The sequence below is a fragment of the Apteryx rowi genome, unplaced genomic scaffold (assembly GCF_003343035.1).
Source record: "Apteryx rowi isolate R43461 unplaced genomic scaffold, aptRow1 scaffold_15, whole genome shotgun sequence".
Lineage (NCBI taxonomy): Eukaryota > Metazoa > Chordata > Aves > Apterygiformes > Apterygidae > Apteryx > Apteryx rowi.
Genome location: NW_020447752.1, coordinates 642,215 through 655,894, shown reverse-complemented (window position 1 = coordinate 655,894; position 13,680 = coordinate 642,215). Strand labels below are relative to the sequence as shown.

The following is a 13,680-nucleotide window of genomic DNA, read 5'->3' as shown; positions in this document are numbered from 1 at the left end:
TGACACCTTCATCACAAAGGGAGAATTTATTTCACAGCAGTAGAGATCATTTCATCAGCTAATGAGCAGGGGTTGTCCTGCTAAGTACTTCTCTGCCCCTAGCATGCACCCACATTTGCATCTGTCATGTATTAAATAAATTGCAGGAGTTTATTGTAAAACTGACTTTATATTGCACGGAGTAGCTGCTTCAAGTGTTTCTGACTTTCAGTGCTGTAGACTAAATATTTCCCACGATACTCCACTTCTGAATTGGAGCAACTGGTATATATCCAATGATGAGTAACGCTTTCTGTTATGGCAACAGGCCTTGCAAGGGGTCCCCTAAAGGAGCAGCTCTGCAAAGCTGGTGCAATGATAAAGGAGTGGATGCTTTGCCTGTGCAGTCTAGGRGACAGCTTCAGGCTAACTCAGTTCACTGTCATTGAGTAAATTAAGTTTATATCAATATTTTCAAATTAATTCCTGTCCTCTCTAAATGTGCTGCTGTAACATCAGTTCTTCTGAGAGAAGTGGCCTTTCTAGCTTTTCTGCTTAAATTTAGTTACCAAGGCAATAAATTGTGGCCAAAATGTACCACAACTAATTTCCAGAGAAAAAACTAATCAAGTCAGATAGCAGCAGTCACTGTTCAATGCAGTTTACAGTGGATCCAAGAACTCATTGGTGGTTGTTTATGGTTAGGAGCAAAAGCCAGATGGACAAAGGTACGTGCCACCAGTTAACTTCGATAAAGAGCTTTGAAAATTATATGAGAGCAGTTCAACGAAAGTGCAAAAATATTAAAAAGTTAAAACTTAAAAATCACTGCAGGAATAAAAACATGTAATGGGGGGGGGGGGGAAAAGGTCTTTAAAGTTATACTGTTGCTAAAATGTGAATCACTTGGCTGCAATGCTCATTTGCAGTCCAGATCATAGCATTGAACACACTGTCCGTTTCTTTTGGCGTTTGGCTTTTTTCATGGCATTTAGTGCAATGGTTGTTGCTTCTTTAAAAACATTTTCTACGTTTTCGCGACATTTTGCTGAGCACTCCAGATAAACTTCTGCATTAATCTGCTGACAAGCTGTTTCACCCTGGAAAGAATAAAAGGAAAGAGAAGATGTAAACCTGAAGTTTGGGAGGGGAAGGAAGGTGAGATGGGGAAGAAAGAAGCTGCTGCTTCTGATATAGTGCTAAGGCGTAAGTGGTACTTCTAATAAATTATGAGTCACTGGTAAAGAAACTTTTTTTTTCCCTCCTAAGTTGATCTAGAAGCTGGCCCAGGAGTTCAGTGCATTAGAGGCTCTAAGCTGCAGACTGCTGATAGCGTACAGTCTCAGTGTTAAGTTCCTTTAAAAGAAATGCTGTGATAGATCAAGTGAGAATTAAGATATCCAAATAATAGGGTGTTTTTTCAGCACATGGCCCTGACCACAATTAGTATGTGATGTTACCTTCTGGAATTTGCAAGCTCCAGCAATGAGTGTCATGTACAAGATCAGAATCTGGACCAACGTCCGTGTTTGTTTTGCTGGTGCTACGTACAGGAACCTTAACTTCTGCTTTGGAGCATCACTGGCTCCGCAGAAATCCTAATACACAAATGGGTGCCTGCACGTCTCTAAACCTTACCCAAATGCATGTGATGGAAACAGCCTAGAATCTAAAGCACTTGCATGCAATCCTGGTTGTGTGAAATCACTACAGGCAAAACAAAGTGATTTCTTACTTTGTTTGTGATCTTTTTATTGTCACGCAGTGTCAGCCCCCATTTTGAGTGCTTGTGATCACGCCTTGGCGTGTGTTTCAGGTCTGCAATGCACAGCTCACAAACTGCGTTTATTCATTATAAGCCCTGGAAGTGGGGTCACTTGAGCACTCGGACTTCTATAGGGGGATTTTTCTTCAGCATATTTAAGCAAAATATGTCTCCTTCTAGTCGTTTGCAAGCTACTGTTCAGCTCCTCTGTGCCTAGCATCAGGAGCATCATGTTGTGCGACTCAAGATGCCATGAGCTGTAAAAGACTGAGGTAGCGTATATTTAAGGTGTGTGTTGGGGGGGAGAAGTGGGAGGACTTGCATGGGAGACCAAGACTGTACGTCATATGGGCCATGGAATTTAACTGCATGCTTGCTGCTGCCTGCCACAAGTGTTAGCTTCACCTCACCTTCTCTCCTTCAGGCTTACGCTCATGAGCTTCCCCTCTCTTTTGTGAGCATTTGTGTGATGAGCTGCTTGGGGGATGGAGGGGGAATCAGGCCACTCTGAGGCAGTAACAGTGCCAGATGTGAGGCCTCAGCGGACTTGCCCTGTATCTCAAGTGCAAGAGTGATGAAGGGAGTTATTAATGCAAATGAGAGACAATCATCTGCAGATGTTCATGAAGCAATTGGACAGGCATCTCTTCTTGTGCACAAAGAAGAAAAAGAAGTCCTAGAATGGTTTAGTGGTGAGGCAGCAGCAGTTCCTTTTCACGGTGTTTAGAAAAATAAGTGATTCATTCAAGGTCTTTGTGCAGTTAACCTTGTTTCCCAGGCTTGCGTCTAGAATAGTTCAAAAACCCTGAGATGAGAGGTGAAGGATGACTCTGTAGTAAAAGTAAAAAGCAGGGAGGTGGGAGATCAGAGCAGAAAGGTCTTGTGTGACATGGGATGAGCTGTTCCACTGCTGACTAATGTTGCTCCTGTACCTAGGACAGCTATGCCCGTCATGTAATACTAGTTGTGAGGCTCAGTGCTTTGTAATGCTTAAATTGAAAACACTTGATAATATGCAGTATCTTATTACTTCAGATTAGTTTAGAGACTTCAGAGAAAGGTTTCCTATGTTAGAAAAGCCTTACAGATGTTTTTGCTATTGTCCTTGAAAGGATTTATTTTTAAATATGGTTTGTGAAACACATTTTTTCTAGAACAGTCAATATTTTTAATACAGTAACATGTATCCTAGTGTCTCCAGTCTTTCTCACAACCCTGATCAAAGTATCAGTGATGGAAGCAATGCATTGTAACAAGAATTATGGAGGGAGTCTGACAAACTTGTTGAGGCCTACAAATTCATAACAGTAATAACCCAGCTGTGAAAGGAAACAAGAATGAGATGTAATGAGCCTAGAAGAGAGAGACACAAATGACCAACACTTGCTGCTCTCCTTAGGCTGGAAGGAAAATCTTAGTCTTGATACTAGGTTTAGTTAGTAGTGTCCTTTCAGACCCCCCAAGATATGCAAAACACTCATCAAATTTCTCTTTACTTTAGTATGAAAAATGGGCAGTGATCTGGCCACTTTCAAAAAGGACTTGCAGAAACCCCTGTTAGTGCTGACTGTCAATAACTTATAATCTGGACATTGTGTTCACCTGATTTTGGAATATCTGTGTTTGCAAGTTGTTAGCAATGATGCCACTAAAATAAGTGTGCTTCGTCTCTTGCACAGAAGACAGACACTTTAAATGCACTTGTATTTACCTGGTTGTAAGTAATAGGCTCCTGCTGAGAGGCCCGGAGCTTACGCAACTGTTCTTTGTCTTTCCGGAGGTCTGTCTTGCAGCCGATCAGTACGAGAGGGGCACCGTGGCAGAAGTGACTCACTTCAGGATACCACTGATAGTAGAAAAACAAAACTTTTACATCCTTTTTTCAGAAATCAAAACAATAAAGTCAGGGAACAGAGTTAGCACTTAATATGCACTGCAATTTCAGAGTTTTGAAAGTCCTTATTCTAGCGCTAGGGCACAAAATGTGTGAATTTACAGAAACATTCAAAAGTCCTAACAGAAGTCAGTTGCTTTATAAAAGCATAGGCAGCGTATGCCACTATGACAAAGCGCTTACTTAAAAGCTGTTTAAATTCAGAAGAACACCTCTGAAGTCACATGTAAGAACAGAATCTGGACCAAGTCTTGTTTTGTTTTGCTGGTGCTATATACAGGAACCCCAAGTTCTGCTTTGGAGCATTACAAGGGCTCAGCAGAAATCCTATTACAGACAGTGGGTGCTTATGTATCTCTTAAATGTATCTAAATATGTATATAATGGAAGTAGACTTAAATTTAAAATATTTGTATGCAGTCTTGGTTTTGTGACATTGCTATAGATGAAACAGTGATTTCATGCTTGGTTTGTGATCCTTTTAGTGTAGTGCAGAGCCAACCCCCAATTCTGAGCACTTGTGAGCCTTCGAGAGGCGAGTCCCAAGTCTAAGGACTGTGACCCATAGCTCAATGCACGATGAATGGTCTGGGCATTTATAAGCCTTGGGTACAGGACTACTAAAAGCCATCAGCTTTTTGATTCTGACACCTTGTCATACATTTGACACATTTAATTCATATAAAAGTTTAAAGCAGTTATGAAAACCTCTTACCTTAACTATTACGTTATCATAGCTAGTGGGATTCATGACATCATAGCAAATTAACACTACATTTGTGTTCTGGTAAGAAAGTGGTCGTAGCCGATCGTAGTCCTCCTGCCCTGAAACACAGAGAAAGTTTTGGATGAAAGAAATCTGTCCTTGACAGACAATATGATAGGAACATGTAAAGATAAATACTTGATCTCAAGAACAGGAATTACTCTAATTGCACAGACTGAAACATTTCCGTTTTTGTAAAATTCCCTCCCTTAAATGCAGGAGATTCCTCTTCAGTGACAAAGCTGATGCTTTTGAATACAAAATGTTTCCTTAGGAAGTTTTAATAAAAAGGATGCTTTGTCCAGCTATTAAGTATTTACAAGCAGTTTTAATCACTGATTGCCAAGTTGTTGCTCACAAGTATAATCAGCAAGAGGAATTTGATAGTCATTGATTAAAATGTTTGCAGTTTGGCAGTGGCTTCATTCCCCCAGATGTATTTGCACGTGCAGCGTTGTGAAGAGAAAAAACACTATCTGCTGGACACGAATGCTGAAGTAAGAAAGCTAAGTGGCAGCCTTGCATTTCCTAGCCCTGCGAGCTGAGAGGAAGCCGCGATTAGCGTGCTGTTCCTTCAGCACCTGCGCCCTCTGTGCCCACATTCTACTAGCAGCAAGCAGCTGATTTTACAAGACACACAGCAACATGAACCAGCCTTAACTGATCTTTGAAGCAGGACTTCTCAGCAGGTCTTAGGGCTGCTGCTGAATTCTGGGAAAGCATGGGATTATTCTGAGTTCTGATTAGCAATATTGCAGCACATGATCAGACAAGAAGCGAATTTGCTTCAGTCCTGTACTCTTCCCCTTTCCTTGCTGTACCTGACTTAGCAGTCATCACAACGCTGGGCTCTGAAGGTGTCTCGCTTTTGAGAGGGCAAGTTCAAGAAACCCAGTAACTACCAGAGATGGCTGGCAGATCAGAAAACAAATCTTTTTCATTTGAGATGTTTTTCAGAGACATTATTAAGGAAGAAACCACCATTTAAACAGAGAGTAGAAGATCTATTTACCACTTAAATGCTGCCCTGGGAATCAGGTATGTCTCTGTGACACACTGTATTTCCAAAATGAGCATTGGGAATGTTAGTCCTTTGCCTGATCACTGCACTATATATACTGGGCTGTTATTCTGCCAGCTCCCTGCCCTACAGAAGTTACACATCTTAAATATTTGCATTGGCAAATCAAATGAAGGGATGTTAAAAATGTAAACATTCTCTCCAACTTTATATCAACTATTCCTTATCTTGGTACCCAGCTCTGTTCTAAGTCACATACTCGTTACTCTAGCCAACATGCTTGTCTCAAGTTACTTCTGAAGATGCCCAGCAACTCTCCACACTACTTTGTCATCCCTCTTATTTTAAACCATGGATTGAGAGACAGATTATTACAAGGCAATCCCTGCTGGATAAGCCATTTCTTAGTTTGCCTGAGATGTTTGTAAAAAAGGAATTTTAAGTTTGGACCACTCACTGTATTTGAGCTCCCATAAGAGCAGCACGTTCCATGGGTGACATACAGAACAAAGAAGGATTGATCCCTCAAGGCTTAATCCAAAAATAATAGACAATTGACAAAATTATGCACGTTGTATAAACATTCAGAGCAAAGACTGTACTGTTTAGCCATTCTTATTCTCCCAAATCCATCTACTTGTTTGCAACTGATTTACCGTTTTGTTGCTGAGATAATCCTCTAAATACATTAAATGCATCAGGTGCCAAACTTTTTTTTCTACTTATTTCCCCAGTGTTATGTGCTGGATACTTTTTTCCCTTTCAAATTCATGCCTCTGAGCCGCTAAAAAGGTAGCTTGTAAAATCAAGTTATCAAATCCTCCAAGCTACTGCTGGCAGTTTGCGAGGCAGAGAGGAGCATCCCATTTGAATAACCCACACGAGCTTGCCTGAAGTCAGAACATACTGCTATAACCACGCTCTCCTGGGTAGGATGACAGAAGTGTCTTTGTGACACAGATGTGCTGTGTTGTAAGCCAAAAAATACAGATATGATTGCCCCAGTGAACTGCACCTTCATCTTCAAAATCAGCTTTGCAGTTAAGACTTTGAAGTAAACTGAGAAAATAAATGCATGAGAAAGTACTGCTCTGTAAAATGCAAATGCTTCCTTCATGTTTGAAATGTCAAACACAGAGCACAGGACAAGGTAAAATGCAGAGACCACAGCGGCAAGGTTAGATGGTACATTGTTTAACTTGTACTGTGGTGAGGTAATTGCAGCTTTCACTTGGAAGGAGAGGAAGCTATTCTTTAAGAGTTTAAACTACAGTTCTTCAGTTGTTGTGGGTGTAACAGGATCCAGATCAGGTTGTAAGTGTCTGAACATCAACAGCTCTCTTCCAAGAACCTTATTGAAAACGTTTCCTTTCACAGCCTCTCCTTAAGCATTGCTGATGAAATGCAAAAAAGCACCTGGGAGACTTTTTTTTTCTATAAAGTTGCTCAGTCTGTGGCCAGAGTTTATTTGGCACAGATTTAGGTCTTCTAGTAGAAGAGTTTTAAAATGAAGGACCAGGGCTGAACCTAAGTGGTTACTGAATGTACATGCAAAACCCCTGAGCGTGTGTTCCTTCAAGCACTTTTTTTTGTTTTCTTTCCCCAGTTACAAAGCATCCTGTGAAAGAATCGGGCAAACATACAGCCATGTCTGAGCATACCTGTAACTCTCCTCTGGCTTCTCTCAGTTCATTGTAGCACAAGAAACCTTGGCTTTTTTTTTTTTTTTTTTTTTTTTTTTGAGACTTTCCCTGTCCAGCTGAATTCACCTGAAATTCCCTAATTCTTTGCAAGATCACACACTCACATCACCGTCACTGCACTTGAGCCTGAAGAAGGGGTGAGACCTCAAGCTACGGCTGAGGACAGGAGGAAGAAGTGAAACCACAGGTCTCCATTTCACATGCATGTTTGCATGTGCTCTTCCTCTCCCCTCCACCAAACCTCCGACCAGAGGAAGTAACAGCCAGTCCAGTGCTCAGGCTGTAAAGGACCTCAGCAGCTGCTTGCAGTGCGGGGACAACAGCTGTGTGGGGACATTTAAATCTCTTCAGGCACTCTGGGTCACTGGGAAGGTAGTAAAGTCCTCCCACCACGGCACTGCTTCATGCACGGCCTCTGAGTTTTTGTGCAGGCATCCGTCTCCCCGTCTAGCAGACTGAGGGATAACTGTTGCCTTGCCCTACTCAGCCTAGGCAACCAGGGTTTGTCCAGTTTTTCATGCTTCTCTGGGGGCAATGGAGAACATCTTCCTTCTAGACCTAATTAATTAGTGGCTTTTTCTCTCTCTTGTACTCCTAATCATAGGTGGTGTTTCTGGCAGTTCTCCTAAGGCCTGCCTTAGGCCTGCGTGAAGGCCTAAGGTGGACATGAGGGGATGCTGAAGTGCTGTAGGTCCCATCTTCCAGTGCATTGCACCAGGCCTGTGGCAAACCCCCCAGGACTGACCAGTGTTGCATAGGTATGTGTATTATAACACGTAAAATACCACATCGTAAAGCTATGAAAAAAAGCCCCCAGGCCTGACACGCTGTCAAGGTAGGGAAAGGCCAGAGACAACAATCCAGTGGACCTCTCTGAGCTGTGGAAACATCTTTAAAGGAAAAAGAAAGCATAGCGCAGGAGAGAGCCCTTCCAAAGACAGGGCAGATAATCCCCTGAGCACACACAACAGCCCCCTCCAGCATGCGGATACATCCGATTTTTGTTCTTGCAAACCTTTTAAAGTAGAACAATTACTTTCAATGCAATTAATCCTTATGGAGAAGAAGGTAGAGTGCTGGATGGAATTAGTTAGGAAGGAAGAGAGCAGGCCCAGGGCCTGTTTTGAAGGGTCACTTGTACAAATGATGTGAAGGGAGCCAGTAGCTGAGACCATTCTGAAAACACAGTGGAGTGGTGGCAATGAGGATGCCGAACCAATCTTCACCTATCCACAGCAGAACGAAGGTAAGAAACCAGTCACGATTTCTAGTTTATTAAGATGTCTCCTGTTTGAACAGATGCTGCCTAAGGCATGCTGGGGCCAGGGATGTTCAGTATGCTAAGTTGTTGAGGTCAGTCTAGTGGCTAATTTTTGGTTCCAACTTTCCCAAAGAAAAGCAGTCTACCTGGCAGAGCTGAGTCTGTGCCCTTCCAGCAAAAGCAAAAAGAGACAAAGCAATTTACAGATGCAATCCTGCTACATTCCTGTTTAATAACTGATCACAGAGTTCCACAAATTCATTTTGTTATACAATAAACCATTCTCTTTCTGGCTTTAAAAGTTCTTCCCTGTGTATCTCAGGAAAAAAAATCTAACATATGAAATGGTCGCTTTATTTATTTATTTATTTTTTAAACAAATCTAAACATGTTTGTAACTAAATGCTTTCCCTTCTACAAGATTGCCATTCACAGGAGAGGGTAAACAATATATTCAAAACTAACCAGTGGCAGTCTAGGAGTCTCCCAGCGAGTGCTGCTCTCTAACTTACAGCAGCACTGTCCATTGCCACCAACTGCCAGGACAGAAGGAAGACTGTAATATCCTGTCACCTAGTCCAGACCAGCCAACCACTTCCTATATATGTCAATATGTTGTCTTAAATACAGTACACTCAGTATTTAAAACCAACATGTAATCATGTAGTGGAGAGCAGATAAAAGGATAAATGCACTAAATTCTCTTCAGTTTGTTATTCTGCAGACTCTAGAGAATACCACGGTTGTTGCTAGCTTGGCAGTTAAGCTTTTGTGCTACTCTGTTTAGAAAAATTTGTGAAACTTATTTTCTTCCTGGCAGGAATAAAACTAGTAGAAGAGGACGCTTGGGAGGTGAGAGGAGCAGGGGCATGTTTCAGTTAAAAAGCGAGTATTTTTTCTTCTCAGGCCCTCCCTCTCTCTTTCAAAATTACAAAAAGTTACTCTTGCATATAGCCCCTTTTGGATTTCTCTTAAGGCTTCACACTGTAGTGCATCTGTCATTCTGGACCTGAAGGACCCTGCTGGAGGCTTCAAGTGCATTTCCTGCCAGCCAGGGCGAGAGCCCGCAATGATTAGGCATTACTTCCTCCGCAGCCTTCCCCCGCTCAATCTATTTTTTCTTTGTTCTAAGAAAGTCTTGCACCTAGCAGAAGTTAACCCTCATGTCTGATTTGCAGCTAAAGCATCAACATTATTAGACTGTTCCTTTAGTATGTAAACAATTACAAAGTTAATTTACCTTGCAATTCCTTTGTCTCTGTCAAGCACAGTGAGAAATGGAAATTTTTAATTGAATAAGCAGCTGCAGTTTGCAGACAAGATAATTGATATTGCAAAGTCTTTATAGATTGCGTATATATAGCACCAACTTCCTGCAACAGCCAGAGGTGTCTCTGAGGAAGATTAGAGTGGCATCATACAAGTCTCTCAAAAAAGCTATTATTCTAGCATATTTGGGGTTAGTTCATTAACTTCAGTTGTTACCAAAACATTTGCCAAGAAAAAAAATCTTCTACAGATTGAAATACTTGATTCTATAGTCACCGTGTTTGTGTCCTTCTCCCTAAGCAAGCAGGATGAGCTCAGTCTCAAACGTGACGACAGAGTACAAAGAATCCCATCAAACTACAGGTTTACCAGCCACAGAGCTGAACCTGTCCTTTATCTTCCCATGATACTGAAGTACATGCAGCTCTATTTACTGTTGCTCTTGGCAAGATCCTAAAGATACCAAACTCTTTCTGCTGTGGGTGGATGATGAAGATCCAGTGACGCTTTTCAGAAGAACATACTTGTTTTCTCCTCCCCTACACTGCAGCATGACAGTTAGCTGGAGCCGTTCACCTCAGAAATGCTTTTATTTCTTTTTCATCTCATTTTAATGATTTTAGGACAATATGAATGATTTGGGGACTTTTCAGACTGAGAAGCAATATACAAAGGTAAAGCTGTCTTAGATTTTTATAGAAGAGCAAGAACAACTCAAGCAGTTCAGTAAGTCAGAAGAAAATTCACGAAATATAGCCAATATACTATACTGCTAAACCACCGCACTGCTATTAGTAAGCTGTTGTACGCTTGCTTGTTCTCCTCTTTAAGCCATAATTGCTGCTATACACAGCAGCCACCCCAGAGCATCATTACCCAGCTGAGAGTAATCTAATGAGCCTCTGTCGCATGATACAACAGCAGCAAGTCAGTGTAGTGAAACACGAATCCCATTACTGCATGTCCCTCTCCAGACTGAAGTGACAGAGGAACAGAAGCTCTCTTTGCTGCTGAACAGAATGTCCCCCTTGTCTTCTACTGCGCTTAGAGGAGACAGAACAATTCTTGGTCCTAGTCTTATGCAAATCAACATCAGTTTTGTTTTATTAAAAACAGGATGGGATTAAAAAATGGGTGTTCAGAAGAATTCTTCCTCTAGCCTAGCTTCCAGGTTCAGGAAGAGGGTGAAATGCTTGAATTACCAACTGTGAAACATACAGCTAGGTGAGCAACTTTGGGGCAGGACCAAAACTCAAGTCYTTCCTCCTCCCAAGCAAATGCCTTAACCAAGAAAGCAACGTCTCCCTTTCTTGGCACCAGAGAACCTCGAGTTGTCTGATGCAAAGCGAAAGAAAACTAACAGGAAGGGAGGAGAGAGTGTCAGCACCCTCTAGCAACTTGTAGGCTGGTGGCCACAGCACTGTTTTGGGAGGTGAAATATGTGGGGTTTTCAAGCTCTCCAGATGAGACATGGAAGGCAATTGCTCTTTGATGGGTAAGGGCTCTACCAATTAGGCGACAGTGGCATCTCCGCTTCCTGAAGCGTTGTGAGAGAGACAAAATAACCCCTGCCCTCTTCTTCAGCAGGGAGGCGCTTTGCTCCAAGACAGTGTTTGTGGCTGTGAACTCAATGCAGAGGGGCAGACGCTTTCTGCTGAGTTACATGCCTGAACAAGGAAACAGGGAGAGATAAACCATCAGCGCTGGGTTCAGCGAGAGTTCTCCAGGCTGCTGGTGGCTGTAAGTCTCGCACAGAGCTGAACTCACTGTATGATGCACCGAGTCAGGTGCTTATGTCAGGCTTGTGGTCTTTGCTCACAAGCCTACGGGCCCCGAGAGTTTAGAGCTACAATGTCGAGCTTTACCCTACCAACAGCCCTTCCTGAATCCAGCCTGGAAGAGTCTCCAAAAGCAAGTGTTGGAAGCTGTACCATAGGGATTTTAAATGAGAGCCAGCCAAATATCAGAAACTATATAACAGGCTAAAATCCCACACTGACAGTGAGCAAACATGAAGTTTGTTCAACAAGTTCACTGTGACAAGGTCTTTGTGCCAATGCACTATATTAAGGAAATCCCTGTTTGGTTGCTCAAACTACATTTCAGCCCTTCTCTTAAGTCTTAAAGCAAACACAGAAGCCTTGCCATTCAGTAGAAGCTAGATTATCCAAATCACTGGAGTCAAGAAAAGTAACATTAGAAACAGAAAKAAATATTAGCAGATTTGGGTGCCCAGAATCTTACTATACTGCAGTAAAAATTAGCTATAAAATTCACTTTTATATTAAAGAACCTTTAAAATTATCTACTCAGATATCATATACAGTATGTAAAAAGATAAATGTGTTTTATTACCATTAGAAATGAGTATGAACCACATTCTTATTTATATTGGCATAAATTTGGAACAACTCCACAGACTTGAACTGAAACAAACACGATTTACACTGAGCTGTAATGGAGTGCGTGTCAATGTTAGGGTTCATTTAGAAATGCAGCTGGACAACTGTGTCTCAGTAATACGATAAAAATTGTGAATGAAGTTGAATGCAAGCRATTCCACAAGTTCCTGAAAGGAACCCAAAAAAGTTACCAGCATTTTCAAGTAGCTTTTAACACTATGGCCTTTTTATTTTGAACACATACTAGCCTTTTTTTTCCCTTTACTTTTTGATCACACATGGCAGGAGATTAAAGCATTTTCTTGGTTGATTATATTACACTATGCATCTGGGAACTAAATTTTAATACCTTCAGATATGTATGCTATTCAATGTGATTTACCTAATAAACTGCATTGTTAGGATAAAGAACAAATCCATGGCTAGAACGACAAATTCATTAGACTRGTGACTATTTTTTCCCTGGCAGGCACATTTATGCGTTAAATTGGTAACGGTTGTTGTCCTGTTTTAAAGTTGTATTTAAATCTCTAATAGTTTTAACTGTAATACTAGGCCAGAAGCGTGCTAGCAGAAAAACAATATCAAAATACGTCCAGTTTTGCAATCTTCCAGTATCAGTCTGTTTTAAGTTGACACAGCGAAATCTTTTGGAATAAACACACTGATTCAGCACGTTCACAGGAACGGCATTTTACACAGGTGAAGGCAGTTTCTGCTCAACTCTCTGAAATGATATCAGTGTTCATACCACTGGAAAACCTTGGCACTGCATTTGGGTTCAGTCTCAAGCCAGTCCCCCAGCGCGATCCCATCCCAGGGGTCTTGGAGAAACTGGCCATTGCCGTTCATTATTTTGGGAACTGGAAAAACTGAAAGTACGTGAAAAAAAGCATTACCTGCGGTATCGTACAAATTCAGGATGACTTCTTTGCTGCCAATTGTAATACTGGTAGTATACTTCTCAAAGACAGACGGTGCATATTGCTGTAAACACAGGAAAAATAACTCTAGTTACTGAACGGTAATGCTTGTGCAACCCTGGTACCACGAGGGCCTCTTGGCGCAGTGACCTCGAGGCGCTTCACCGCGGCGGCCAAACGGAGCAGGGCCGCAGGGACCCCCGTCCCCTCCCGTCCCGTCCTGCAGCTTTGCGTTTCGTCCTTTCCAAACTTACCCTGCGCTTGCGAGATCTCACCCGTTCCTGCTCCCAGCCTTTAAACTCATTCTTCCCCTCCTCCTTAACCCCCGGTGCTAGGGGAAAGCCCAGGGCCTCTCTCCCGGCCATGAGTTACGGCGGGGGGATTTCAGTGCTGTTTCGCGTGTCTCGGGGGGCGAAAAAGCAACAACAACAATAAAAAGCCCTAAAAAAGGGAAAGCCCTAAAAAGCCCTAACGCCAGCGCGGAGGCACGGCGGGAGCCCGGCTCACCTCGGGGAAGGCGCCCTTCGCGTACACCATGAGCAGCGACGTCTTCCCGCAGCCGCCGTCCCCGACGATCACGATCTTCACCTCCTTCTTGCCCGACGGGGCGGCGGCGGCGGCGACGCCGTCGCGGGCGCCCCCCGCCTGGCCGTCGGGCAGGGCCCCGTTGGCCACCTCCATGGAGCGGCGCGGCGCG

At 42.6% G+C, this 13,680-nt stretch overlaps 1 protein-coding gene across 2 annotated transcripts; it reads right to left on the bottom strand.

Moving 5' to 3' along the window:
- Positions 1-7: 7 nt before the first annotated feature.
- On the bottom strand, positions 8-13,673 carry RHOF (ras homolog family member F, filopodia associated). 2 transcript variants are annotated; one of them, XM_026058811.1, is made up of 5 exons: positions 13,491-13,673; positions 12,960-13,047; positions 4,354-4,463; positions 3,456-3,590; positions 8-1,079 (listed from the first exon to the last, which is right to left on the bottom strand). In XM_026058811.1, the coding sequence occupies exons 1-5, from the start codon at positions 13,662-13,664 to the stop codon at positions 915-917; spliced, it is 672 nt and encodes a 223-aa protein (XP_025914596.1). In that variant the 5' UTR covers positions 13,665-13,673; the 3' UTR covers positions 8-914. The 2 variants fall into 2 exon arrangements, with proteins under 2 accessions (XP_025914596.1, XP_025914597.1); XM_026058812.1 differs by lacking the exon at positions 13,491-13,673 and adding an exon at positions 13,238-13,457.
- Between the last annotated feature and the right edge of the window lie 7 nt (positions 13,674-13,680).

Excerpts from the sequence above, each read along its gene's own strand:
- RHOF (XM_026058811.1), bottom strand. The coding sequence starts at position 13,664 with ATGGAGGTGGCCAACGGGGCCCTGCCCGACGGCCAGGCGGGGGGCGCC. Across the intron at positions 4,464-12,959 it reads GAATTTGTACGATACCGCAG|GGCAGGAGGACTACGATCGG; the intron begins GTAATGCTTTTT and ends TCTGTGTTTCAG. Across the intron at positions 1,080-3,455 it reads AGCCTATTACTTACAACCAG|GGTGAAACAGCTTGTCAGCA; the intron begins GTAAATACAAGT and ends TATTCTTTCCAG.